The 27,689-nt window shown below is 38.1% G+C and overlaps 3 protein-coding genes across 4 annotated transcripts in view; 2 read left to right on the forward strand and 1 right to left on the reverse strand.

The window, feature by feature from the left end:
• Positions 1–27,689, reverse strand: part of GATM (glycine amidinotransferase) — a 501,978-nt gene that overhangs the window by 137,955 nt on the left and 336,334 nt on the right. The gene's annotated exons all lie outside the window — the stretch shown is intronic.
• Positions 4,230–13,272, forward strand: LOC138175322 (normal mucosa of esophagus-specific gene 1 protein-like). Its single transcript, XM_069105699.1, has 4 exons — positions 4,230–4,265; positions 4,397–4,482; positions 6,061–6,121; positions 13,204–13,272. Exons 1-4 carry the CDS (start codon positions 4,230–4,232, stop codon positions 13,270–13,272), a joined length of 252 nt encoding a protein of 83 aa, XP_068961800.1.
• On the forward strand, positions 19,297–24,329 carry LOC138175492 (normal mucosa of esophagus-specific gene 1 protein-like). Of its 2 annotated transcripts, none has more exons than XM_069105950.1 (5): positions 19,297–19,448; positions 19,647–19,706; positions 19,821–19,906; positions 20,905–20,965; positions 24,071–24,329. In XM_069105950.1, exons 2-5 carry the CDS (start codon positions 19,671–19,673, stop codon positions 24,137–24,139), a joined length of 252 nt encoding a protein of 83 aa, XP_068962051.1. In that variant the 5' UTR covers positions 19,297–19,448; positions 19,647–19,670; the 3' UTR covers positions 24,140–24,329. The 2 variants fall into 2 exon arrangements, with proteins under 2 accessions (XP_068962051.1, XP_068962052.1); XM_069105951.1 differs by having other exon boundaries at positions 19,307–19,458.

The raw sequence follows: 27,689 nt of genomic DNA on the forward strand, positions 1-27,689 counted from the left end.
TCTATCTATCTATCTATCTATCTATCTATCTATCTATCTATCTATCTTCGTTGAATGCCAAACAGGGGATTTTGTATTTGATCCTAGGGAGCCAATGGAATACTGAATGGGGAGGAGGGGGTGTAACATGGTCAAACCTGTGGTTTAATAAAATTACTTTGATGACTGAATAGAGGATGGACTGGAGTTGGGAGAGAGTTGAAGCACACAGACCCACAAACAGATTAATGCAATAGCCTAAGCATGAGATGATAAGGGTATGGACCAGAGCTGTAGCATTATCAGAGGAGGAGAAGGAGGCATATTCAAGAGATGTTGCAAAGGCAAAATCAGCAGGATTTGGCAACAGCTTGGATATGAAAGGTGAGAGATAGGGAGAAATTGAGGATGACTCCTAGGTTTGAGCCTGAGAGAATAGTGCTTCTCTACAGGAGTAGAGAAGGTAGGAGAAGATAAAAGTTTAGGGGGAAAGATTAATTTGGTTTTGGATGAACTTAAAATGTCTACTGAATATTAAATTTGAGATTTCTGAAAGGCAGCTGGAGATATGAAACTGGAGGTCAGTGTAATGGGAATGGGAATCTGAAGATCTTCCCTGCCCCTTGGTCCCTTAATAGGCTTAAGTGAATCTGAGAACCTTCCCTGATTTGAAAATATACTCTGACCCCTACCTAACAGGCTGAATGTGGTCACATGGAGCCTGTGGCTGGAGGTTTTTCAGGAATGCCCACACCTTGTTACTTTTTGAGTGGGTAGTGGGTCAAGAGGGTTGTGACATTCTCTGACCCAGAAGGCTATACATACCCTGATGTGAGGTTTCACTTTGGGAGGAGTTGTGTGATTTGGCCAGATGAGACTCTGGGAAGCCGTTGAGCCCCCCAGCTTTGAAAACCCAAATGTTGGTACTTCCCTCTCTGGTAACTGACTAGGTATGGATGTAATGGTCAGACAATTGGAAACCTTGTCTGCTGGTCTGTTTCTCTGTATTTTTTTTTTGTCTGCTTGTAACTTCTGTTTGTATTCTCTGAAGTTCAGGGTGCTGATATTTTCCCCTAAAACTAGATAAATGATATATGTTTGATTAAAGTAAGATTGTTAACCCATTTTGAGTTGCTTTCCTTTAGAAAAGCAGATCTAAGAACCTGTGCTAGTAGCCATCCTGTGTATGCTAGGGTGCTTGCTGCTACAGTCAGCAGGGAGGTTAGGGCAGAAGAGGTAGATTTGAGAATCATCAGCATAGAAAATGGTAATTAAATTTATGGAAATTGATGAGAATAAAACCCTGAGGGACACCTGTGGTTGGAGGGATCCAGCAAAGGAAATAGAGAAGGAATGATTAGAAAGGTAGGAGGAAAGCCAAGAAAGAGTGGTGTCCCAAAAACTTTAGAGAAGAGAGTCTTAGGGGAGAAAACGGTAATCAGCAGTGTCAAAGGCTACAGAGAATGAGAATTGAGAAAAGGTCATTGCTTTTGACAACTAAGAGATCATTAGTAATCCTGGAGGGTACAGTTTTAATGGAATGATATGGTCAAATTGATTGTAAGGGGTGAAGAAGAAGGTGAAAGAGAAGTGGAAGGCACTTATTTTAGAGAGTCTTTTCAAGGAGTTAAGCCACAGAGGGTACAAGAGATATAAAACAGTATTTAGTGGGGATTGAAGTATCCAGTAAGGGTTTTTTCAAGATGGGAGAGACATGGGCATATTTGTAGGCAGTAGGGAAGGAACCAGTTGCTAGAGAGAGATTGAAAATAAGTGACAGAATGGCCATGAGAGAGGTCATCTGGTGGTGGAGAGAAGATGGACTAGGATCTCTTGAGCAGGTAGAGAGGGGTTAGCCTTAGTAAGGAGTAAAGCCACCTAATCACGTGAGACAGGGATAAAGGAGGAGATTGTGGGAGAAGTCCTGAGTGATATCTGAGTGATAAGGAGATGAGGAAGAGGGGAAAAGAGGGAGCTCATGGAGAATGGCCTCAATTTTTTTCTGTCAAATGAGACAAAGTTCTCAGCTAAGAATGTGGAGGGAGATGAACTCATGGGAGATTTGAGGAGGAATGAAAAGACTTGGAAGACCTTAGTGGAGAGTGGGATAATGAATCAATAAGGGAGATATAGTAGGATTGCCTAGCAGCAGTGAGGGCCCAGTTGAGGTTATGTAACAAATTTGTAGTGGACCTAATCATAATGGTTGTGTGATTTTTTTTCAACTTTTGTTCAGTAGTACATGTGTAAGGATGAAGGTGGATGAATAGGGGGAGTGATCCAAGGCTAAAACTTAGCAGGGTGCAGTGGGTGAAATGATAAAAGGGCTAGGGATTCAAGAGAGAATGGTGGTGCAAAGTTGAATTGGTTCACCAATTGGGTCGAGATGGGGGAAAAGATGAGAGAGCAGCTAGTATAGAGGGAGATGACCTGGGAGAGAATTGAGGGGTCAAGGTATTGGGGATCACAGTGTGGACAAATAGTACAGTTTGGTAAGGGAAGGCAAGAGAGGTGAAAAGCCAATAGATGATGGTTAGATAAGGGGATTTGGGGATTCTTGAACATAGAGGTAGTACATTTGTGGGTGATGGCAAGATCAAGAATATGCCCATATTTGGGATGGAAGAATAGGTCACTGGAAGGGAGTAGGTTGAGGAACTGAACGGTTAGGGTATTTGAAGGAGAGTCAGTATGTATATTGAAGTCTTCTAGGAGAAAAATTATAAGCCAAGTACAGAATTCATTGAGGAAAGACCTGGAGGTGTGTAGATAGCAGCTACCAGGATTTTGATGGGGGTAATATCTATTACCCCATATCTATATCTATATCTCAGTGGAGGAGAGGTTACTGAATGGTGGAAGTAGAGAGAGAACCTGGAAGTGGTGATGAGGAGCAAGGAGTAATAAAATTCAACTACCACATCCCCCACCACCCAGGTACACATACTCAGCAACGAGTTGAGTGATGCTCAACATTTGTATGGTGCTTTAAAGTTTGGAAAAACCTGCATGTATGAACTCATTTGATTCATAAAACAATTGTGAGGTAGATGTTGTCATTATCATTCCTATTTTAAAGATGAGGGAACTAAGGCCCAGAGAGGTTAATTCATCTGCCCAAATAGCACTGTTAGAATGCATCAGAAGCAAAACCTGAACCTAGGTTTTCCTGATTCCATGGCCAGGCCCTCTGTCCTGTGTCAGGCTACTTTTTTTTTAATGGGACTTTATTAACATTCAGGTTATTGGTTAAACTGCAATAATTGACTTTCGAAATATTTTTGCAAATAACTTTTCACAAATTACTTCAACTTTCTGTACTTCAGTTTCCCTGTGTGTAAAATGCTGGAATTCAACTTGATAAATCTTTTTGTAAAGGACTTTAAAGGTTAGCTAGTCCTATAAAGGTCAAGCCAACCAAGAACACAGTGCACCATCTTTTTGAGTCATCCACTTTTCCTCTTTCCTGCTATCCAAAATAAAAAAACAATTCTCACATTCTGGCTGCCACATTTCTGGGCTCCTTAACCCCATTCCAGGAGCCAAAGCTTTGGCTGGGAGCAGGTGGGCAGAGAAACTGGGCTGGGTGGGGGTGGGGATCCCAGGAGGGTGAAGGAAGAGAGAGTGTTTGGGGGAAAGGCAATTCTCAGCCTATGTAATCTTGACCTTGACTGCCTACCTAACCTTAACCTTGGTTTTGGGTCTACCTGGTATAATTCAGTGTCCAACATGCCTTGCCAGGATGATGTGCTCTATATGTCTCCAATACTTTGTTTTAAATTTAGTAGGTCCTAGAGTGCCCCACGCTCAATCCTAAAGAAGTGGGTGCAAGGTGGGGGAAGTGCAGTTCATTTAAAAATGAAATCGGTAACCAGTTCATATTGGGCAATGATCATTGAAATCATTTTCAGTATATAAGGTTTAGAGGCAACATCCAGGATACAGTTCTGAGTCTCATAGTCCTCACTAATAGGGAAACTTGCTCCTTAAACTTTTGTATCTCTTCACCCAGGATATATTATTCTGTTTGCTTTGGGGTTTTTGTTTGTCTGTTTTTCCTCTTTGGCAGGAGTGGGAGAGGTCATTGGAGGCTTGCATTTTACTGAAATTGGATTCAGATTCCTATTTGAGTACAATGCAGAGCTTTGCCCTGGGCCCTTCAATCACCAATTCCATCCTCACCAAAGGGGAGGAAAACCCACAATAACCAGACTCCTTTATTCTAGGCTACTGCTCCAAAAGTTGCAATCATGAATATCTTTCAACTTATGATGAAAAAGAAAGAAGTAAGTATTGTCATTTTTTTACATTAATACAGTATGTCAATATTTAAAGTAAGAGCATCTTATTATTCTGTATCATGTAACATTTAGAAGTCTCATCTAAAGATGTTTCTTTTCAACTTTTTGTCCATTAGCTTATTCCTTTGATCACATTTGTGGGTATTGCTGGAGTTGGAGCAACCTACATGTGTCTATACTCCCTTTCCAAAAGTGATGTGATGTAAGTAAAACTGGTATATTTGTGATTGGCATTGGGTTGAAAAGTTGCCCAGTTTTTTTATATGTGTTGTCTCCCCCATTAGAATATGAACTTATTAGGAGTGGCTAGGTGGTGTAATGAATAGAGCACCACCTGGAGTCAGGAGGACCTGAGTTCAAATGCAGCCTCAGACACTTAACACTTACTAGCCATGTGACTTTGGGCAAGTCACTTAACACCAAATGCCCCTCCAAAAAGCAAAAAAAAGAATGTGAACTTCTTGAAAGTTGGAATTTCCTTACATGTTTGTACCCTCAGTAATCAATTTAGCAAATTGCTTAATAATAGTAATCACTTAATACTTTATTCATTTCTTCATTCATTCTTTCTAGTGTAAGAATAGCTATTTTTGGACAGATTCATATTTGTAGAAAGCCTTTAAAATCAGAAGGATTAAGAAAAAAGACAGAGAAATCATTAGTTTAACTTTTTAATAAATATTATTTATTTCATGACTCTTCAAATGGGGTACAATTTTGGATTTCACTTTTCATTGTCTAAACTTAACAGAGATTTTCCTAAAATGCAGTTATTAGAATTATATAATTAAAATTATAACTTCAATGGAAAGATATTGTTTTCCCATTTTATTTTTAAGCTGTTATAAACCTCTTTCTTCCCAATGCAATATCAAATAATTTAGCTGCTAATGGAAATTTATTCTCACCTCAGGATTTAGTGCTGCTATATGCCCTCTTTGGAACATATAGAGGAAGAGACTATGAAAAAACACCCCCTTTCAGTTGTAGATCATTCGTGACCTTATTTGGAGTTTTCTTGGCAAAGATACTAGAGTGGTTTGCCATTTCCTTCTCCAGCTCAGTTTTCAGATGAGGAAACTGAGGCAAATGGGGTGAAATGACTTACCCAGGGTCACACAGCTAGTGTCTAAGGCCAAATATGAACTCAGATCTTCCTTATTCCTGGCCTGGTCCTCTACACAGCACCGCCTAACTGCCCCTAAAGAGGCTATACTGTCTCTCAACAACCCTTTCTCTTTCCTTGTGTTCTCCAGACTAGTTAGTGCTTGGTTTTAACCACCACAGTCTGCTTAGGCTGCACAGCTAATGGGAGAAAGGGCAAAACTATGTTTACTTCAGGAGTAAGCTGAGTTTTTAACCTGGGCTTAGTAGTACAACAGAATAATTCCTGGATGGGATAGGGATAGGTGACAGTTATGTCTAGGGTTCTTAGCTAGTATACATAAAAAGTGTTTAATAAAAACTTACTTGAGTCAGAATTTGTAAACCTAATACCCATGGTTGTTTCAAGTTACTGACAATTCTTGACCTGAAGTCGGATCTGTGCAGCTAGAATTATATATCATAGACAGTTGTCTAATAGATGTTTCCTGTACCTTTATCCAGTGTGTTAATTTTGAAATTAAAATCTTGAGGTTATGATGGCATTAGAGTGTAAACTCTTTGTGGGTCTTCTTTTATATTCCCAATGTTTAGTTAGTGCTTGGCACAGAGTAGGTAGTTAATATATGCTTGATTGTCACAATGTCATCTAATTGATTTCATAATTATTTTTTAGCATTAACAGGACAAAAAATCCAGAACCATGGGAAAATGTAAATCCTAACAAGCCACAAAAGGTACTGATAAAATATCCTATAAAGTAATGTATTTAATTCCAAACTATAGGCATTCTTCTAAGCAAATGGAGTTAATAAATGTATGTAACATATTAAAACTATATATAGAAGTAATGAAAATCAAAACTATAGAAGCCTCCATTGGCAGAATTTGGTCATCTGAAATTTAAAAAATATTTTGCTGAATATCAGAATAAACATATGCAAAACCCATGCTTATTTATTACTGTCTTGTTCCAGTTAATGAATAATGCTGTATCTACAACACAGGAAAACATTACAATCAATGTGAACGTAAATGACATCTGTAGAGTCTAAAGAGACCTTAGTTGTCATTTAGTCCACATTCTAACCTAATTTAGAAGTCGTCTCTAAAGCTTTTCAGACAGGTCATTATCCATCCTGTCTTTGAATACTTGTTGTGATGGGGAACTCACTACTTCACAACAAGACAGTCTATTTTGTTATCAAGTAAACTAATGGTGTTAGAAAGTTATTTTCTACATGAAACCAAAATTTGTGTGCCCATGTTCCTGACTACCCTACTGTAAAGTTAGTGGCACAGAAATTGTCTGATCCCTCTCCTGGTGACATTTCTTCAGATTTTTGAGATATACTCTGCCATCCAAGTTTTTTTTTTCTCTTCATTAAATGCCCTGTTCATGAGATTAAACATTGAGCTACTGGAAGAACCAAGATTCAAGGCAGAGCCAAGATAGCAGAGTAGAAGCGGGAAATTCTGTGACCTCCCACCACCACCACCTCAAATACCTATAAAATATGACTCTAAACAAATTTTAGAGCTACAGAACCCACAAAGTGACAAAGACAAACAAATCTCCCACTGAAGGCAGCCTGGCAGGCCAACAGAAAGGGCTCATCACACCATGCTGGGAGCCAAGCTCAGTCCTTTGTGAGCCACATGGTTGTAGCCCCAGGGAGGCAGTGGCAGCTAGAGCAAACTTCAGGAGAGTGAATCACCAGCATCTGTGGTGGTTTCCAGACTTTTCAACCCATAAATGCCCAAAAGAAAGTAAAAGGTCAGTTGGAAACTCTGTTGTAAAGGAAGGGTGCGGTCTGGCCCCTGCCCCCAGGTCAAGAGGAGGCAGAGGCAAAGTGGCTGCCACTTGGCTGCCTCAGGACCTCCTGACCTACAGGTCTTAGGGGGACCAAGTGACCATTCAGAGGGTAATCACTCTTACTTTGACCTGCTTGGATCAGGGCCACTTTCTTGAGTGGTGGTCCTGGGGTGAGAAATGCCAGTTTGCCAGTGTGGTGTCTGTAGAGAGGGCATCCTTCTCAGACCTCTGACGATATTTGCGAAAACTCCAGCAATTTGGGATAAAGCTCTCTTCTCTGGAAGCAGAGTTCTACATGGCAAAGATCTCAAAAGTCAAGTAATTGACTGGCAATATGAACAAGCAAAGGAAGCACAAACAGACCATGGAATCCTTTTTTGGGGACAAAAAGGATCAAAGCATGGAACAGGAGGAAGACAATGAAGTCAGAACTCCTGCATCAAAAGCTTCCAAGAAAAATATGAATTGATTACAGGCCATGGAGGAACTCAAGAAAGATTTTGAAAATCAAGTAAGAGAAGTGGAGGAAAAACTGGGAGGAGAAATGAGAATGATGTAAGAAAATCATGAAAAGAGAGTCAACAATCTGACAGAAGAAAATAACACCTTAAAAATAAACTAACTCAAATGGCAAAAGAGGCCCAAAAAGCCAATGAGGAGAAGAATGCCTTAAAAGGTCAAATTTGCCATATGGAAAAGGAATTTCAAAAACTCACTGAAGAGAATAATTCCTTCAAAATTAGATTGGAACAAATGGAAGCTAATAACTTTATGAGAAATCAGGATACAAAAAAAAAAAAACAGATCCAAACAAATGAAAAAATAGAAGGCAGTGTGAAATATCTCATTGGAAAAACCACTGCCCTGGAAAGTAGATCCAGGAGAGATAGAAATCGAAATCGAAAGAATTCACTGATCACCCCTTTAAAAAGATTCCCTCCCCCCCAAAAAAAGGAAGAACCAAGATTCCTTCATGATATAGATTTTTAGACTTTTAAAAATTTTGATCTTCTAATATCCTTCTTCAGGGCATGTTTCTACTCTCCAACTTAGGATCCTTCAAATGTGAAATCAATAAGTCAACACAATTTTCCATATAATTCCTCCCATGTTCTTCTGTATTCGTCATATTAGTCATTTCTTTCATCTCAGCAATATTGTTTAACCGTCCTCTTCTGAACAGGGCAACTAGGTGGTATAGTGCATAGAATGCAGGGCCTAGATTTAGGGAGTCAGGAAGATCTGAGTTCAAATCCCACTTCAGACACTTACTAGCTGTGTGACCCAGGGTGAACCACTTAGCCTCTTTTGCCTCAGTTTTCTCATCTATAAAATGAGATAGAGAAGGAAATGGCAAACTACTCCAATATCTTTGCTAAGAAAACCCCAAATGGAATTATGAAAAGTCAGACATGACTGAAACAACTGAACAGTAACTTTGCTAATTGTTATGGTAATAGGAATCTGAAGATCTTCCCTGCCCTGCCCCTAGGCCTTTTGATAGGCTTAAGTGACTCTGAGAACCTTCCCAGATTTGAAAATATACTCTGCCCCCTAATAGGCTGAATGTGGTCACATGGAGGCTGTGGCAGGAGGCATGTTTTTCAAGAATCCCCACACCTTGTTGCTATGTGATTGGGCAGTGGGTCAAGAGGGTTGTGACATTTTCTGATCCAGGAGAAGGCTATATATACACCTCTCATATGAGGTTTTGCTTTGGGGCTCACTTTGAGAAGAGTTGTGCGATGTGACCAGACTCTGGGCAGCTGTTGACCCCCCTTGCTTTGAAAACCCAGATGTTGGTGCTTCCCTCTCTGGTAACTGAGTACGTATGGATGTAATGGTCAGACAGTTGGAAGCCTGTCTGCTGATCTGTTTCTCTATCTGCTTGTAACTGGTTTGTATTCTCTGAAGTTCAGATTGCTGACTTTTCCCCCCTGAACTAGGTAAAATGATATATGTTTGATTGATTAAAGTAAGATTGTTAACCCATTTTGAGTTGCTTTCCTTTAGAAAAGCAGATCTAAGAAACTGTGCTAGCAGCCATCCTGGGTACACTAGGGTGCTTGCTGCTACACTAATACAAAAAAAGGATGCTGTAAATATTGCAGTGTCTATGGGACCTTTGCTTATCATTGTTTTACTTGAGGGGGTATATGCCTAGCAGTATCATTTCTGGGTCCAAATGTATTGACACTTTAGTTGTTTTATTTCCATAATTCCAAATTGCTTTCCAGCATTATTAGAGCTCTTTGAAGCTCCACCAACAGTGCTTTAATGTGTTAATCTTCTTACAATATATCCAGCATCGATTGTTCCCATTTTTTGTCATCTTTGCCAATTTACTGGGTGAGAGGTAAACAATTCATTATAAAGTTTTGCTTTGATTTATATTTCTCATAGTGGTGATTTGGAACATTCTTTCTTTAACACAATTGACTATAAATTGCAATTTTTCTTTTGAGGACTGTTCATTCATGTCCTTTGACCATTTACCTTTTGGAACGTGGCTTTTGGTCTTAGACATTTCCATTAGTTACCTATATATCTTAGATGTCAGAAGACTATCAGAAATATTTAATATTTTTTTCCCAGCAGCACTTTTAATTGTAAACTTAATAATAGTTATCAACAAATATCTGAATGAAACCATGATCTCACTCTTATGCATATTCCTCCTGCTGACACAGATTGCAGCCCTTGCATCTCTTTTTATCTCAAAGATTCTCAGCTCCTACCTCCCACTCTCCTTGAACCCTCCTTAACATCTAACTAATATCCTGAATACTTTTAGGTTCTTTTGATAAACATTAAGCCAAAGCAGCTAGGTGGTGCAATGGATAAAGTGCTGGGCCTGAAGTCAAGAGACTCATTTTGGTGGATTCAATCAGTGCCATCATCTGGGTAATAGGAATATTTTATTATAAGTTCTGAGTTCAAATTTCACCTTAGACGCTAACTGTGTGACCCTGGGTAAGTCATTTCACCCTATTTGCTTCAGTTTCCTCATCTGAAAAATGAGCTGGAGAAGAAAATGGCAAACCACTCCAGTATCTTTGCCAAGAAGATCCAAATAAGGTCACGAATGGTCTACAACTGAAAGGGGGTGTTTTTTCATTGCCTCTTCCTTTACATGTTCCAAAAGGGGCATATAGTAGCACCAAATCCTGAGGTGAGAATAAATTTCCATTGGCAGCTAAATTATTTGATATTACATTGGGAAGAAAGATGTTTGTAACAGCTTAAAAATAAAATGGGAAAGCAATATCTTTCCATTGAAGTCATAATTTTGATTATATAATTCTGATAACTGCAATTCCCCCCTCCCCCCCCCCCAGATTAGGTTTTTGCTCCTTTGTTGAGTGCTTATGGGTCTCCCTGAGGAGTCCCTAGAGCCTGGGACTCAATGGTGAGTATGTCTTTCCTTTTTCTTACTCATTTGATATTGATACTTGAATCTGTGAACAAAGTTCACATTTGCCATGGGATCTTGTAATTTTTAAAAATTTGTGCGAGATATAGTGTGTTTAAAGAGAGGATAAGACTATATTTTGTCCTACTGAGTCAAATCCCTTTTTAAGATGAACAGACTCAACAACGTAGCAAATTCTCTGAACTGTATGCCTTATTCATTTTTGCAGCTGCTTATGTTGCTATGTAAGAACCTGCCTGTTCCCTACTCATGTTTTTATCAAAGAGTTAAAAATGTAGTCTGTCCTCTTAATCACTTTCGTCTTGTAACAACATCATCAGTGTTTTCCTATTTTCCTAGAGAATAAAATATAAGCTTATTAGTTTGACGATTCAGGTCTCCACAATCAACCTCTGAACTATCTTTCTGGGGTTATTTTTTTTACTATTCTCCTGCATTCAATCTTCTGGTCATACTAGAGAATGTACCAGCTATTCTCCATTCTCATCCTACATTCTTCAGCTCCTGTATATTGTTGCTTCTATACATTGCAAAGACCATCTCCATCCTTGGAACCCCCTAAATTCTCAAAGAAATACGCTTCAATGCCTGAGTTGCCTCCATAAAGCCCTTTTCTGATCCTCCCAGCAGACAGTGATCTTTCCGTCTTCAAATTTTCCTGGCTTACTTTTTTTTGGGTCTCCACCTCTCCTTTGTCCTTAATCATATTCTACCTTGTCTCATATGATATATATATATGGTAAATTCTTCCTGTCAGGTTGCAAAATAGGTTGCCTTTAATGGGTGGCTCTAAGGGAAGGTGACTTTTATAATGCATTAAAAATCATATTTTATTTTTAAAAATTTGCTGAAATATTTTTTATATTGATAGGGTTTTTTTTACACTTAATAAAATCCTTCCACTTTTGTTATAGCATTTTCTGGCTCATTCCAAATTGTCAGATTATAGCCCAGAAGGATGGCATTAATTTATGGTTCCATTTACATCATGATAGTTTCTCAATACTATACCTTCTTTGGAACATTTGCTTTCCTGGCAGCAACATTACATTGATTCCTTAAATTTCTAAATTAAAACTTGGCTCTTTTTCAAATGAATATCTTAAGTAGTCTCTTCCATCACTGGAGCTCTGCAGTAATAGATTGAAGTGGTAGATTTTTACACATATTCCTATTAAGTTTCATCTTGTTCAAGTCATCTTAGAAATACTGATTCTGTCATATCAAATGAGCTATCTCTCCCTGCTTTGTTTTTCTGATTGGATTAGAATGACTTTTATCTTGTTATCCTAGACCTTGGTAAAAATGGATGTAATAGGATACAAAACTTTGAAAACTCATCACTTAAAAAAACCCATCAGTTTTATATTTAATTCATTACTAAAACTGGTTATAGTTACTCAACCAACTATCTATAACATCAATGTGATACCTGTAGCAGCTGCTATGAATATTTGCATACACATTTCCAGGGTAGATTCATAAAATATAATAAACTCTCTTCTTCAAAGGCAAAACCAAACAATTTATTTGGAACATCACTATTAGGATACCAGGAGGTAAGATTAGCAAGGTTCTCATCACTAACCCAGAGAGCACCAACATCTTAAGCATTCTTTCTGTTAGGCCTCCCCACAAACAAGTTCCCCTAGGCAAATTCCTCCTTTTTCTCTCTGCTCTGCCTCTCCTGCTCTGTTTCATTTGTTCTGTTGGGAAAGCTCCTCTCACACTGGGCTCCATGTGACTCAGACTGTATCACAGCTGTGAGCTGGGCCAGAGCTCAAAGCAGGTTACGTAAGCCTATTAATGTACTGAGAAGATCTTCCTATTCCATTAACATTACACTATCAAGCTACCAAACTCTACTACCATTTCCCCAATATTTCTCTTTTGTGTATAAGGATGTAGTGAGATGCTAGATCAAAATGTCTTGCTGAAGTCTGTAGTATTCCTGAGATTTAGCAACCTTTTCAGAAAAGGAAATGAAATTAGTTTGTCATCACAGCTCTGAATGAACCCATGGTGGCTTCTGCTGTCTTCTGTTATAAGTGCACACCAACCAGGTACTTAATAATATTTGTTGTAGAATGTTGCAAGAAAGTGGTATTTGTTGTTCAGTTGTTTCAGTTCTATCTGACTCTTTATAACCTAATTTGAGATTTTTGTGGCAAAGATACTAGAGTGGTTTTCCATTTCCTTCTCTAGCTCATTTTACAGATGAGGAAACTGAGGCAAATACAGTTAAGTGACTTGCCCAGAATCACATAGCTAGTAAGTATTTAAGACTGGATTTGAACTCAGGTCCTCCTGACTCCAGGGCCAGTGCTCTATTCACTGCGCTACCTAGCAGCAACCAAGAGGCAGTTTTTAATTGTGCTAATTTCTTCTTAATTGTGCTATTTTCTTCTTACAGTTATGGTTTCTTTATGGGTAATTTTTACAAGTTCTAGATCATTACAGATACTGGATTTCTTTTTTTGAATATATTTCTCTGTATAGTGTAGTAAATGTGTGGCCTAAAGTAAGCACTTAATACATGCTGTTGATGTTATGTATGATTTTTTTTTTAGCTTATCACAATTAGCCAGAAGTGGAAGCCTGTTGAAGAACTACAGAAGGTCAGAAAGTTGACCAAGTGACAAGACTCTCCTTGCAAAGTGCACGTTATGAATCTAGTGGCAACATCTCTGCACAAACTAGACTACTGAAATTCATGCTCGGAAGTGTTTCTGCTACATTTTTAGGGGCTCCCTACATTTTACAGCTCTGAATGAGAAATTCCATTTGCCCTGGAAGTAGCAAGCTTAACAAAATCCACTTAGTCCAAAAACAAAATTCTCATATTTGGTGTCTTGTTGTAAAGTTGAATTTTATATAATATACAATGTTAGTTCATTAGAATATTCATGAGAAAGAAATGTTGCATACATTTGTACTTATGTATTCTTTCATTAAATTGAATTGGGGGGCATATTTATAATGATTTGTAAGGTAAATTATATTCTATAATAAAATGGCACTGTTTAGTTTTTTCCAAAGATTAGATAAATATTTATTTCATCATTGAACTGATCAATCATTAGAAAAAATTTTAATGATATATATATACAGCTTTATATATGAACTTTCATATTTGAAATGGATTTTATAAAATTAAGTAACTACTTTCTACTCATATCTTCTGCACAATTGAAAGCCAACATGTAAAAATTATTAATTGCATCTATTCCTTGCTAATTCCATACTTCAGGGATCTTTTATTTCATTGGTGTGCATACTTACTACTTTCCTAATGCATATCACAGCCCCTCTGTAGGTGGCTTTTTCTTTTTTTGGAGGGGGAAAGGCAGGGCAATTGGGGTTAAGTGACTTGCTCAAGGTCACACAGCTAGTAAGTGTTCAGTGTCCGAAACCAGATTTGAATTCAGGTCCTCCTGACTCCAGGGCCAGTCCTCTATTCACTGTGCCACCTATCCACCCTGTAGATGGCTTTAATGAATAGCAGAGGCCAACAAACACTCCTGGTTTACTAGTGGTTTAGTAGATGGTTTTAATGAATAGTGGAGGCCAAAAAAAATTCATCACCTGTTGGTTAAACTTTTGGTGATGGAGCTACACAGAATGTAGGCTGATCTTTGAAAGGCAGACAAAATCTATCACTAGGCCCCTAATAGAAGAGATTTTCTTAGCTTCTACTTGGCATAGCCATCAAGAACCTATAGTCACTTCCACCTACTTGCTCTATGTCCATTTTCAAAATATGCCCTTAAGTAGGCAACCTCATTAATAAGTATCTTCTCTATTCAGAAATGTGGTAGGAATAAACTAAATGAATGAAGACAGTATAGTGTGTTAAAAAAGTGTTGGTCTTCAGAATCTTAGGAAATTGCAATTTTGCCATGTCACTTATGTGACCTGGGGCAAGTCATTTAACCTCTCTAGGCTTCAGTTTGGTCAAAAGTGAGCATTCTTCTTCATGAGAACAGCTTTTAAATACTATCAGACTTCCACAGTCACTAACTATGGCTGTCCCCCAAGACTCTGACCTAGGTCCTCTACTTTTCTCCCTCTGTATCCTATTTCACTTTGTGATCTTCTCAGCTCCCATGGATTCAACTATTATAGCTATACAAATGTTCTCTCATCTATTTGTCCAGCCGCTGGCCTCCACTGTCATATCTTCAACTAAATGTCTTATAGATATCTTATAATGTCTTATAAGACATCATAAACTCAACATGTCCAAAACCTTAACTCATTATCTTGTCTCCTTAAGTTCTCCCCTTTTTTCTTATTTCTGTTGAAAGCATAACAATTCTTCTTCTTAGTCACCAAAGCTCCCAAGCGGGTTATTATTCCCAAATTCATCACTCTTCCCTCATATTCAGTTATTTACAAGTCCTGTCTTTCCAACCTTCATAGCCTAAAAGAGAGCCCTTTGGCCCCAGAAAGAGTAGAGAAGAGTTTGAAACTTTTCAAACTATAGCTAGCTTCCAAACTAGATCAGGGCAAAGTTGTTACCACTGTAGCTTTGGCCTCTAACTTTCTTAATGCAAAAGGAGGACCCTAAGCTTTATATCCAAGGCTTGAGTCTCTTCTCACCAAATACTAGTTCCATAATGAACGTACACATAGCAGATAGCCAAGAAATCCCATTTATCCAAGTTGGTGGGAAAACAGAAATCAGAGAAAGTATACATAGAAAAATAATAGACAATACAGAGTGAAGGAGCTCTCACACTGGGAGAGAGGTAACTCAGCTCTACTGAGAAAGAATCCCACATTTCACACAAGGGGAAATGCCCCAAAGCAAGCTAAGGAGAAGGGCATAAGGGAGAATCCTAACTCCTCTCACACTGGCCTCTTCCTAGAGTTTTATTTTCTCTTCAGCAAACTGAAGGACATTGTTTATTTTCTCTCTCAAAGCTGGAAGTTAAAAATGCACAGAGACTGCAAGTCCTGAAGATAGTGAAGGGCTGGAAGAGACTGCAATTGCTGCCCCAGACCAGGGTCTAACCCTCAGGGCTGGCCTGGACACTATCTCCATCACTTGGGGAGAGAATTCCCTACCAATGGGTTTGGGAACTCTGATTACACAGGCAGTGAACCAAGATGGCTTAAAAAAAACTCATTAAAGAGCTTTGCCTTAAAAAAGCTATTGTGTTTTGCTGTTAATTATGAGTGTGAATGGGAAATGGAAAATACGCAAATGTAGGCAGTTAAATTACAAAGCTGGTGGGAAGTTAGGGTGGAGTTGTCATTTGTCAATAAACATTTATTAAACACCTACTAAGTGCCAAGTAGGGGATACAAAGATAAAAAAAAGAGTACCTGTTCTTATGAGCTTACAATTGAATGAGGGAGACATCATATAAAAGGACGATGAGAAGCAGGGGTGGAGGGAAGGAGAAGATATCTGATATGAGGAACATGTAGAAAAAGTCAAGTCCCAAAATAGTACAGCCAGGTGAGAAAGAAGTCCTGAGCCACGCACGATCCCTCATTGGGATTTTGGAGTTCATGGTTGTACCCTATAATTGGAGAGACAGAGGGTGATAATGATGTGGAGCCTCAAGGCTGATGGCCTCTTGCTAGATGGTGAGGTTTTCCCAACAATGGGTCAGGGAGGGAAAGTCCCAGAAGGCCCAAAGTAGTGTGGCCCAGTGAGAAATGAGAAACTCTGAGCTATATTCACTTCTTAAATGGAGGTTTAGTTGTAGCTTCCAATGTATTCATTCATAGCCTTAGCTATCTCTATTAAATATTTCTTCTTTGGAAGACCACATTGCTGTTAGGGATTATTGATTAATCATAGGATCCAACTCTTAAGAGTCATCAAATCCAGTCACAGGTAGGAGGCACAGCGGGGAGTGCTGAGCCTGGAATCAGGAAGATCTGATTCCTTCACATACAGCCTCAGACCCTATAAAATCTGTGACTGGGAAATCAATCAAGATTTATTAAGGCCTACTATGTTCAAGGCTCTTCCCTAAGCACTGAGGATACAAAAAAGAGGTAAAAGATAGTTTCTGCCCTCAAGGAATTTACAATCTAAATGGAATTACAATTAAAACAACTTTCCACACTGTCCAAGTCCAAAAAAATAGGCCTACCTCTTTGTTAGAAGTTAGGTAGCATGTTTTTAGCATTAGTCCTCTGCAAGTGGTTGGTCATTACACTGATAAGAGTTTAGCACAAATAGTATTCCTCATTTTATATATCATAACCTGTTCATCAATTTCCTAATTGATGAGCATTCTCTCAAATTCCCATTCTTTGCTACTTCAAAAAAAAAGCTAGAAATATTTTTGTACATGCATAGAACATTTTTGGGGGGGGGGCTTCAGAGTGCATCTCTCTCTTAACCTGCCCTCCCTCTTAATCACTTCCCAGACTTTGAGACTGTATACACCAATAAAGAACCTACATGGTATTCATTAAAGGGCTTTTAAAAAGCTACGGTGCTTGGCCTGACTTTTGAGTGTGAAAGGGAAATGGAGAATATCTGTGGGAAATGGACTTAGTTGAATTACACAGCTGGTGAGAAGTTGGGGTGGAGATATCAGTCAATAAACATTAATTAGGTGCTTACTAAATGCCCCCAATCCCGTCACCACAGTGCTAAGTGCTAGGGATACAAATAAAAAAAAATAAGCAGGCCTTATTCTCACCTGTTCTCAGGGAGCTTACAATGTAAGGGGCAATAGACAAACCACAACAAGAAGCTGAAAAGCAGGGCAGACAGAGGAGACCATGTAGGAAAATTTAGGGAAGCTGTTCTCCCTTAAATGTAGGTTTAGCTGTAGCTTTGAACATATTCATTATATTTCTACTTTGGAAGACTATCTTGGTTTTAGGATCACTGATTGATCTTTGGGTTTTATAGCTAGGTTCTAAAGGAACCTTGGAGGCCATCACGTCCAGACATAGCTAGGTGGCAGTGCTGAGCCGAGAATCAGGAAGACCTGAGTTTACACCAGCTTCAGACCCTAACTAGAGGTGAGATGCTGAGCACTGCCCCCTCCCCCCACCCCCACGGTCCCCACCCTCTACCATTGAGAACACGAGGGGGAAAAAAAGCTCCAACAAACATGTAGTCAAAGCAACTTTCTACATTGGCCATGTCCAAAAATATCTAAGTCCTTTACATCTATATGGAAGTGGAGAGAATGTTTCATCCGTAGCTCTAGAAATATTTTGTACATTTTTTTCTTAGAAAGATCAGTCCGATTAGACAGATGGATCAAATTCCACCCGCTGATCAGAACAGGATCTTTCATGCCAAACACTTCCCACCTGCTACCTTCTCTATTATTGTAGAGGGCAACACTACCGCCTCGCTCCCCCAGGTTTGCAAAAAAAGGAGTTCTCTTGAATTCTTCACAATATCTTATATCTAAACTGTTGCCAAGGCCAGTCGATTTCACCTTTGCAGTATTTACTAAATACACCTCCTTTTCTCCTCTGAGGATGCCACCACCACCACTCTGGTGCCCTCATCACCTTACACCTGAATTACTGAGATAAGTGTGGGTGGATCCACCTGCCTCAAGTCTCTCCCCACTCCAATCCATCCTCCATTCAAGCCACTAAAGTGATTCCCCTAAAAGCAGATTGGATCGTATTCTATCCCTCCTTCTCTTACTCAATAAACTCCAGTGGTTTTGATGCGGTATAAGGAGTTTAGCACCCCATCAGTTTCCTTTTGCCTATAGGATCAAATCCAAAATGTTCTCTTTGGCATGCAAAGCCCTTCATAACCTAACCCCCTCCTACCTTTCAGTCTGCTCACCCCTTACTCCCTGACAAGTAAGGTAACACTGGTCTCCTGGCTGTTCCACAAAAACAAACAAAACCCACTTCATTTCTCATCTTTGGGCATTTTCTAAGGCTGTCCTCAGTTCCTGGAACACTCTCCCTCCTCCTCTCTCAAATACTGAGCTCCTCGGCTTCTTTTAAGTCCCAATCTAAAATCCCACCATCTAAAGGCAGCTTTTCCCAATCTCTATTAATTCCAGTGCCTGTGTTAATTATTTCCTATTTATCCTGTATATAGCTTGCTCGGTATATATTTGTATGTAGTCTCACCCATTAGATTGTAAGCTCCTTGAGGGCAGAGGTAGTCTTTTGACTTTTTTTTTTTTTTGTATCCGCAGCTCTTAGCCTGTGTCTGACACATTGTATGTCTATAAGTCTGATATATAGTAGGTGCTAAGTAAAAGTTTTCTGACGGATTGATTGATCAGATTCCACTGGCTTCAAACCATTCACGATCCAAGGAATCTCCTACTTTCCCTTTTTTCTGCTGTACAATATAATAAAACAGTTCTCACGTTCCCACCACACTCTCCTGGGCTCCTTAAATCCATTCCAGAAGCTAAAGCACCCAAGCCTAGGTCCCCAGCGGGCGCGCGCTGGAGAGGGCTGGAGGGTTGAGGTTGGGAAGAGATGGGCAAGGGCACCTTCCACCCTTACCTAGATCTCGCTTGCCGCTCACCTGGCATTATTCAGTTTCCGGCAGGGGGCGTGAGGGACTAAATTTAGTTTCTCTCTCCAATACTTAATCTTAAGTATATTCGATCTAGTTATGCCCAGGGACTCAAAAACCTAAAGAAAGTCCCGGGAGGCGGAGACGGGGAAGTGCCCTTTAGGAAATGAAATTAAGTGACCAGCCTCGGTCTTACGTGACTAGGGCTTTGGCCATCCTCCTTCCGGAGGCGTAATCTTCGGTATATAAAGTCTAGAGGCAGCAAGCATCCTGGATACGGTTCTGAGTTTTAGCAACCCTCGTTCAAACACCTGGTCGTCCTCTCTGGTAGGGAAAGGTTGGGTCGCTTTATCCATCCTCGGCTGCAATTGGAAATCTTGAGACTATTCCATTCTTTTGTTTGCGTATTTGTTTTGGTGGGGAGCGGTGGGTGGGTAGGGACTGCCTTTTATGGGCATTGGATGCAGGTACTTATTTGGGATTATCAGCTACGATTTGACCAGTAACTGGGCCTCTTTGTTCCAGACCATCATCCCAAAAGTCACAATCATGAACTTCTTACAACTCATGATGAAAAAGAAAGAAGTAAGTATTGGCATTTTTTTTTTTACGTTATTACAATAAGCAAAGTTTACTATTGTGTCTTTAATATTTTAAAGTCATCTGAAAATGTTTCTTTTACAATGTTTTGTCCATTAGCTTATTCCTTTGATCACATTTGTGAGTATTGCTGGAATTGGAGCAGCATCCATGTCCATATATTCGCTTTTTAAAACTGATGTGATGTAAGTAAAACGGGGATATGGTTGGGAGACGGTTATTGTCTTTAGGTTGATATCGGGATTGTGAAAAGTTGCCCAATTTTCTTATTTGTCTTGTCTTCCCCCATTAGAATATGAACTTCACGAGAGCTGGGATTGTTTTTTGAATATACGTTCTCAGCGTTTTGCACATAAAGTAATAGCTTAACAAATGCTTTATTTATTTATTCTTTCTGGTGTGAGAATAGCAGTTTCTGGACATGGAATCAAAGCTGGGGAAATTTTTCAAAATCATAAGGATAAAAAATTGACTAAGAAATTCATTAGTTTAACTTTTTTACAAATATCTCTTAGTCCATGACTTTTCAAATGGGGCACAAGTTTGAATTTTATTTTTCAATTTCTAAACTTAAAAAAGATTTTCAAAAAATGCAATATTGAGAATTGTATAATCAAATAATGATTTCAATTGTAAGGTATTTTTCCATTTTATTTTTAAGATATTACAAATATTTTTCTTCCTGATGCATTACTCAGTAAGCTATTAATTAAAATTTATTCTCAGGTTGGAATTTGGAGCTATCATATACAACCCTCTTTGGAATCTTACTTTCCCTTAGTTTCCCTTTCTTTGTTCTCCCAGGCTAGTGCTTGGTTTAAACTACCAATAGTCTGCTCAGCTGAAGGGAAAACAAGAAAACTGCTTACCTAGAGGGAGTGAGCTCGGTTTTTGCCCCTGCGGAGCTCTACAGTAGAATAGGATAGGAATTGTCTTAAGATATGTAGCTGGCCACACATTGTCTAATAAATCTCTAGATGAATTGAAATGTGTGAACCTAATACCAGAGGTTGCTTTAAGTGATTTTAGCAGTTCTTGACTAAGTCAATTCTATGCAAACAGTGTCATAAGATAGATTAAATGCATCTTGAATGTTCCCAAAGTAGAACTATGTCAGTTTTCAAATGAAAAATCTTGAGGTTATGATGTCACAATGTTATCTAATTTCATAATTATTTTTTAGCGTCAACAGACAGAAAAATCCAGAACCATGGGAAAATGTGAATCCTTCCCAGCCTCAAAAGGTACTGATAAAATAACCTGACTAGTCAAGTTGGGCCCAAAGTATAAGGATTTTTTAAAACAAAATAAGATTAAGAATTAATAACAATGAATAAATCTGTGTTATAACTGTCTTGTGCCAAATAAAGAATAATGTAACATAGTTCTAACTATTTCATAGAGAAAACATTATTCCTGTGAGGATAAATGAGATCTGTGGAGTTAAAGGTCTCTTTGGGTGTCATTTAATCTAAATTCTCACCTACTTGAGAAATCTTTTCTAAAGCTTCTCTGAGATCATCATCCAACTTGTTCTTGAATATACTTGTGGGAATCTTACTACTTCAGGAGAATAGATTTTATTGTTAAATAAATACTGGTTAGAAAGTTCTTTCTTACATGAAGCTAAATCTGTCTGACTGTGTTCCTGACCTACCCCATTCTTCTCTCTACTGCTTAGTTATAGGGGAATAATTTGGTTCCTCTTAAGGTAACCTCCTTTCAAATTTTTAAAGACAAGTATATCTCCCTGTCTCAAGCCTTCAGTTTCTCTAGAAATACTAAGAAATAAGGTATAGGTCTGGAAATGCTTTCCAGACTTGTATCTTTGGCAGAAAATAAGCATAGACCAGCATCTTACAATGTATATCTAGATAAGGTCAAAATGGGTATACAGTTTTGACAAAGGGTGATATCATTAACAAAGCAGGAAAGCATGGGAAAATGTACTTGCCAGATATATGGATAAAGGAAGATTTTATGACAGACAAGAAATAGGATCACAGGAAGTGAAATGGATAATTCTGATTATATGAAATTTAAAAGGTTTTGCACACAAAAAAACTAATGTAGGCAAAATTAGAAGGAAAGCAGGAAATTGGAAAAAAGTTATAGCAAATTTCTCATATATAGGGAAATGAACCAAATTTATAAAAATAGAGCCATTTCCCAATTGATAAATCATAGAAACTGGCAGTTTTCAGAAGAAGAAATCAAAGTTATCAATAGTTATATGGAAAAATACTCCAAATCACTATTGATTAGAGAGATACAAATTAAGACAAATAAAACTCATCAGATTGGTTAACATAACAGAAAAGGAAAATGACATGCTGAGCACTGTTGATAGTGTTGTTAATTGGTCTAAACATTCTAAACAATTTGAAACTATGCCCAACAGACTATAGAACTGGGTATATCCTTTGACCCTGTGATACCAGTAGTAGGTCTGTGTCCCAAAGAGATGCAGGGAAAAAGAAAAGATCCTATATGTACAAAAATATTGGTAGCAGCTCTTTTTATGGTGACAAAGAATTGGAAATTGAGAGAATGCCTGTCATTTGGGGAATGACAGAAAAGATTGGTATTTGATTATGATGGAAGAAATTGTACTATAAGAAATTATGAGGGGAGTGGTTTAAAAAAACCTGGAAAGACTTGTAGGAATAAGTAAAGTGAGTAGAACCAAGAGAATATTGTGCAGCAGTAATAGCAATAATGTAACGATCAACCATGAAACACTTAGCTACTCCAGGACAATTCTGAAGAACTCATGATGAAAAAATGCTTTCTACTGTAGAGAAAGAGAACCAGTGAACTTGAGTACAGATTAAAGCGTACTTTCTTTTTATTTCTTGCCCTTTTTTTTGGCAACATAGCTAATATGGAAATATTTTGCATGACTTCATATGTATAATAGGTACAGTATTTTTTGCCTTCTCAATGTGTGGGAGAGGGGTCAGAGGGAAGGAGAAAACTTGGAACTGAAACTTAAAAAAAAATGAATGTTAAAACAAATAGGTGGGGCCAGTGAGGTGGTGCAATGCATAAAGCACCATCCCTGGAGTTCAAATCCAGCCTCTGACACTTGCTAACTGTATGACTGGTTAAGTCACTTAACCTCAATTACCAAATAGATGGATAGTTTAAAAATCAGAGGAAGATGCTTTTCATAGTTCTGCCTTGGCAGAGCTTAGTCATTATAATTTGCATAGTTCAGTTTCTCTTATTTTTTTCTTTCCTTTGACATTGTTGTTCTTGTCCATTATGTATATTGTTTCCTTGCTGTTCCTTATAACTCCTCCCATGCTTCTCTGTGTTTATCATGATCATTACTTCTTACAGCTCAGCAATATTGTTTAGCTGTCCCCTAGTCAAAAGGCATCTACTTTGTTGCTAGTTCTTTGCTAATACAAAAAGATCTGCTATAAATATTGTGGTGCCCATAAGACCTTTGTTTTTAATCATTGTCTTTCTTGGGGCCCATGGGTAGGGTATATACCTAGGAATGCAATTAAAGTTTTGCTTTCAATTGCATTGCTCATATTATTGAGAAAACTTTTTTCCCCCTGTGACTGCTTTCATTTATCCAAATTCTTTAATATCTTCATATATAATCCATTTAGGTCAGGAGTTTCTTAACTTAGGGAATATAAATGTGTATAAACATATGCATCCCTTTATATATATATATATATATATATATATATATATATATATATTAAAAAAAAATACATATTTACAGTACACCTAGTTTCCTTTGTAATCTGATGTATTTTATCTTATGAGTTAAAAACATTCTGAGAAGGAATTCATAGGTTTCATGAGACAGCCAATGGAGTTCACAGGTCACAAAAAAGTTAAACCCTGAACCTCTTGTGGCCAAAGATTTTAACTCATTTTGAAGCATTTCCCATCTCAATATGTACTGAACTCTAACTTTACCTTTAAATGATTTTTGTTTTACTCATTTCCAATTTTGAGATAATTCTCAGTGATATTGTAACAGACAAGCAAAAGAGACTGTTTGAATTTCTGTCATCTCTTAACATGATTATATCTGTCAGAAGCAACGAACTTAAGCCTCTCTGTTCTTCTAAATGTATCTCATGAAGCTCTTTCTGTCCACATTTCTTCTTACAATCTTGATTTATTATGCACAATTTCTTATAAGCTCTAGATTATTACAAATTTTGGATTTCTTTTTGGAACAAGATATATACATTTCTGTGCTAGTGCTAAGTACAATGTCTTGTGAGCATTTCAGAAATGGTTAATTATAAAAGGCAGTTTCTTATTTTGGAGCTCTTTCTGAAATAACATTCCCTCTGTGTGTTTTCTTTTAATAGCTTTTAACAATTAACCAAAAGTGGGAGCCTGTTGAAGAGCTGCAGACTGTTAAACAATTGACCAAATGAGTCTTCATCAAAGTAACACTCTATGAATCTAGTGGAAACATTTCTGCACAAACTATACTTCTGAACCAGTGTGCGGAAGTGCTTCTGCTACATTTTTAGGGTCTCCCTACATTTTGGGACTCTGAATGAGGAATTCCATTTTGTATAAAATGTATGTATCTTATTAAAGTATTTGTGAGGATTTTTTGCATTTATTTGTACTTATGTATTCTTTGGGGGGGGGGGGAATATATAATGACTTGTAAGATAAATTGTCTACTATAATAAAAGTGTGTTTTTCCCCCAAAGGTTAGGTAAATATTTATTTCATCAATAAATTTATGAGTCATTGGAAAATATGTTTAATCAAATATATATATGTACATATATACAAATATATACTGTTTTACAATTTGAATTTTCATATTTGAAATACATTTCCATTTTAAAACCCCAAAATAAGAACTTTTCACACACATCTTTCCAGTTGAAATGTAAAAATTATTACATTCAGTAATATAGAGCTGTTACTTAACTTGATATTTTGGGGATCCTTGATTTCACTGATGTATACAGAAATACCTTAGATATATTGCAGGTTTGGTTCCAGACCACTGCAATAAAGCAACTATCTCAATAAAGTGAGTAACATGAATTTTTTGGTTTCCCATTGCACATAAAAGTTAATGTTTACACTATACTATTAAAATGTATGTGTCTTAATTAAATACTTTATTGCTAAAAAATGCTATAATCTCAGCCTTCAGTGAGTTGTAATCTTTTTGCTGGTGGAGAGTCTTGTCTCAATGTTGATGGCTGCTGACTGATCAAGATGGTGTTACTGAAGGTTGGGGTGACTGGCAATTTCTTTAAATAAGACAATGAAATTTGCCTCCCTCGAAGGCCATTGTAAGGTTATTAATTGGTCTAATTTCAATATTGTAGTGTCTCAAGGAATAGGGAGAGTGGAGCAGTGAGGACACACACATTAAGTTCCATCTTATATGGGTGCAGTTCGTGGCACTCCAGAACAATTACAATGTTACAGTAACATCAAAGATCACCATAACAGATGTAAATAATGAAAAAAAGTTTGAAATATTGCTTGAATTATCAAAATGTAACAGATATAATGTGAGCACATGCTGTTGAAAAATGGCACCAACAGATACAGGGTGTTCAAACCTAAAACTTGTAAAAATCTCAATATCTGCAGAGTTCAATAAAACAAGGTACTCCTGTATGTCATTTCCTAATGTAGATTATAGCACCTCCTTGCTTTCTGTAGTATATGGTTTTAATAAATAGTGGAGGTCAGAAAAAATTTACCAAGTGGCCAAACTTTCTGCAATGAGCAGCAGATTCTAGCTTGATATTTGGAAGGCAAACAAAATCTATCACCACTCCCATAATGGAAGACACCTTCCCATTACTTTGGCATAAGCTTCAAGAGCACAGGGTCACTTCCAACTCCTTGTCCTATGTCCATTTGTTAGAGTATCTCCTTACTTGGGTTACTTCATTACTACAGACAGTGTGGTACCATAGAAAGAGTGCTGGCTTTGGGAATCTCAAGACCTGGGGCGGGGGGATTCCAACTCTGCCAAAAAGCTCTAGTGGCTCCCTAGTGTTTCCAGGATCAAATACAAAATGCATTAAAAGTCCATCATAATCTGATCTCCTAATACCTTTTCCATCTTAAACGGTATTCCCTATCGTCCACTCTTCAATCCAGTTACCCCATCTCCTTGCTGTTCCACAAACAAGACATTCCACCTCTAAACTCTGGGCATTTTCTCTGCCTGTCCCCCATCCCTGAAATGCTCTCCCTCCTTATCTCTGTCCACTGCCTTCCTTGGCTTTTAAGTCCCAACTAAGATCCCATCTTATACAGGAAGACTTTCCCAGCCTCACAATTCTAGTTCCTTCCCTCTCAATTACACATAGCTTGTTTGCACAGATTTGTTTGCTTTTTGTCGTCCCCTCCCCCCTTCCCCCCCCACCGTTAAACTGAGCTCCTGGAGGGCAGGGGCTATCTTTTGTTTGCCTCTTAATCCCATCATTTAGCACAATGCCTGGCATATAGTAGGTACTTAATAAATGTTTGTTGTCTATTTATTGACTGACAGAACTACTTGCCCTGTGTTGTCTTTTTTTTTTTTGTTTGGTTTTTTGGGAGGCATTTGGGGTAAGTGACCTGCCCAGGGTTGCACAGCTAGTAAGTATTGGAGTTTAGATTTGAATTCAGGTCCTCATGACTCTAGGGCCTGGGCTCTATCCACTGCACTACCTACCGTGTTTCCCTGATAATAAGACCTATCCCGAAAATAAGCCCTCCCCTTACTCTGTAAGATTCCTCTAAAATAAGCCCTCCCCTGAAAATAAGCCCTATTGAGATTGCTACTGTAGTGAAGGTGATCCCCTGCGCTACACACTACATTACGGTACCCTCTGTATGCACCGTCCCCCCCTTCCCCCCCCACCCGTGAAACGCATACCTCGCTCCGAGCTGCATCCAATCAGAGCTGTAGCAGTGAGCGCGTCATTCTATTCTTCCCCAGTGATTTGCTTATTGAATAAAGGTACATTTTTTGTTCACATTTACCTGTTTATTAAAATTGCTGTCAATGTTCATTAAAATAAACCCTCCCCTGAAAATAAGCCCTCTGGTGTTTTTCTGTCCAAAAAAAATAATAAGACAGTGTCTTATTATCGGGGAAACAAAGTAGTTGTCCTTGTATCTAGTCTTGCAAGTTGAGTAAATGCAGCTCTCAGTGATGGATGCTGGTTGAAATGATACTTGGATGTTTTCAGGAGAGACACATGTCTACTGTGCCATTGGTTTATAGTGTGATATTGCTCTGAGATACAATCAATTTATATCAACCTAACCTAAACAAAACAGTATGAAATCACTATTTCAATTTCAATTCAATTCAACAGATAATTTATAATGCCTCAAGGGTTTTTTCTCCTGCCCAAAGATTCTATGACAATTTAACAAAGTTAGTGATCCAAATACATTGAAATTTGAGTTTTGACTGAATATTCATAACTATCAAAAATAAAAATGAAATGTTAGGTGAACAAATTTTGCATCACTAAGCAGCTATGGAATAAGATGGGATCAAACACATTAACAACCATCTTTTAACTCCCTTGAGTGACTCTCATGGTTTGTTTTTATGAGGTTGACATTATAGTCTCCATACACAGGGGTTAATAACATCCAATAATTATCAGGACCACCCTAAGTTTATGATTCACACAAAGAAAATGCCACCCCCTTCTCTGCATCCCTCCCCCCTTCTAGTTTCACTCCTGCTTCCTAGGATCAAGTTAGAAACCAGTGAGCTAGAGTATATAGATACCTCATTTACTTGCTCCCATATGGGTGTGTACCCATAGATAAAAGTACAATGTAAACACATTCATTCCTGTCACTGTCCAAGGTCACACAACTAGTCTGGCAAAGACAGACCTGACTCCATATCCAGTGTTTTCTCAGCCAATAGTACATGGACTCTATCTATCTATCTATCTATCTATCTATCTATCTATCTATCTATCT

Source organism: Petaurus breviceps, unplaced genomic scaffold (assembly GCF_028583685.1).
Source record: "Petaurus breviceps papuanus isolate PSGF00001 unplaced genomic scaffold, PetGlider_PUasm1.0 77, whole genome shotgun sequence".
Lineage (NCBI taxonomy): Eukaryota > Metazoa > Chordata > Mammalia > Diprotodontia > Petauridae > Petaurus > Petaurus breviceps.